The sequence below is a fragment of the Tupaia chinensis genome, unplaced genomic scaffold (assembly GCF_000334495.1).
Source record: "Tupaia chinensis unplaced genomic scaffold, TupChi_1.0 Scaffold000201_1, whole genome shotgun sequence".
Lineage (NCBI taxonomy): Eukaryota > Metazoa > Chordata > Mammalia > Scandentia > Tupaiidae > Tupaia > Tupaia belangeri.
The window spans coordinates 2590923-2591978 of record NW_006159676.1 but is presented as its reverse complement, the minus strand read 5'-3'; the positions used below and the strand labels follow the sequence as shown (position 1 = coordinate 2591978).

Sequence of the window (1056 nt, the reverse complement as noted above, 5' to 3'; positions counted from 1 at the left end):
CCAGCGGGCGCCCGCCCAGCGGCCAGATCGGCCCCCCCGCCGGGCTTCCCGGTCTACCTGGACCTGGCCTACCTGCCGGGCGGGAGCAGCGCCTCCCTGGTGGACGAGGCCTTCTTCCGGCAGGAGAGTGCCCTCTGCTACGTCATCAGCGGCCAGGACCAGCGCAAGGAGGAGGGCATGCGGCCCCTCCTGGACGCCCTGCTGGCCGGCAAGCAGCGCTGGGACCGTGACCTCCAGGTACGCGCCGAACGGGGGCCAGATGCCAGGCCGTTCAGGTGGGCGTGGCTTGGAGGCTGTGGGTCCCCGGGACAGGGCTGCAGGGGGACCAGCGCCGATCACAGGGTTCCACCCAGCCTGGCTCATGGTGACCTTTAAACTCTGTTCTTCCCCCTCCCACACCCTCTAGTCCCTCCCCACTCTCCCCTCACCTTCCTGGGGAGGCTGCAGGGTGCCCTGATGTTACCCCTTCCTCCCCGCACCCAGCACTGTTGTTCAGTTCTTTGCTGTAAGGGTGCATGTGCTCAGCAGGGAGAGACAGAGAGACAGAGAAACTGGAACCCCTCCAGGGGGTGGGGATGACCACGCCACAATTTTCCTCCAGTTTCTCAGGATTTGCGGCACGTACACACAGGCGCCGGGCATGTTTTTCAAGCTTCCGGGTCCAGGGCTTGAACCCTGGAGTGGGCTACATGGGATCCAACTGCCTTTACCACTGTGCCACTTGCTGGCCCCTCGGACTTGTTTCTTTTCTTTCTTTCTTTTTTTTTTTTTTTAGGTCTTTGCTATAGGGTTTATGTGCTCACCCGAGAAAGAAACAGAGAGATAGAAAGTGACAAATCAACCCCCCCACCCCAGGTGGGGATGGCCACACCACAATCCCTCCTCCTCCGGTCTCCTCTCAGGATATTGGGCACCCAGACACATACATCCAACGTGCATTTGAAGCCACCGGGTCCGGGACTCGAACGGCAGTCCACTCCATGGGAGTCCAGAGACGTAGCCATTATGCCATCTGCTGGTTCCCTCCTGAAAAAAAAAATTTTTTTTAAAAAATTA

The 1056-nt window shown here is 59.6% G+C and overlaps 1 protein-coding gene across 1 annotated transcript in view; it reads left to right on the top strand.

Moving 5' to 3' along the window:
• Positions 1 to 1056, top strand: part of MAP1S (microtubule associated protein 1S) — a gene marked incomplete at its 5' end in the record, with an annotated part of 32908 nt that overhangs the window by 22229 nt on the left and 9623 nt on the right. The window contains 1 exon segment of the mRNA XM_027771280.1: positions 27 to 237. Coding sequence (XP_027627081.1) covers positions 27 to 237 — 211 coding nt within the window.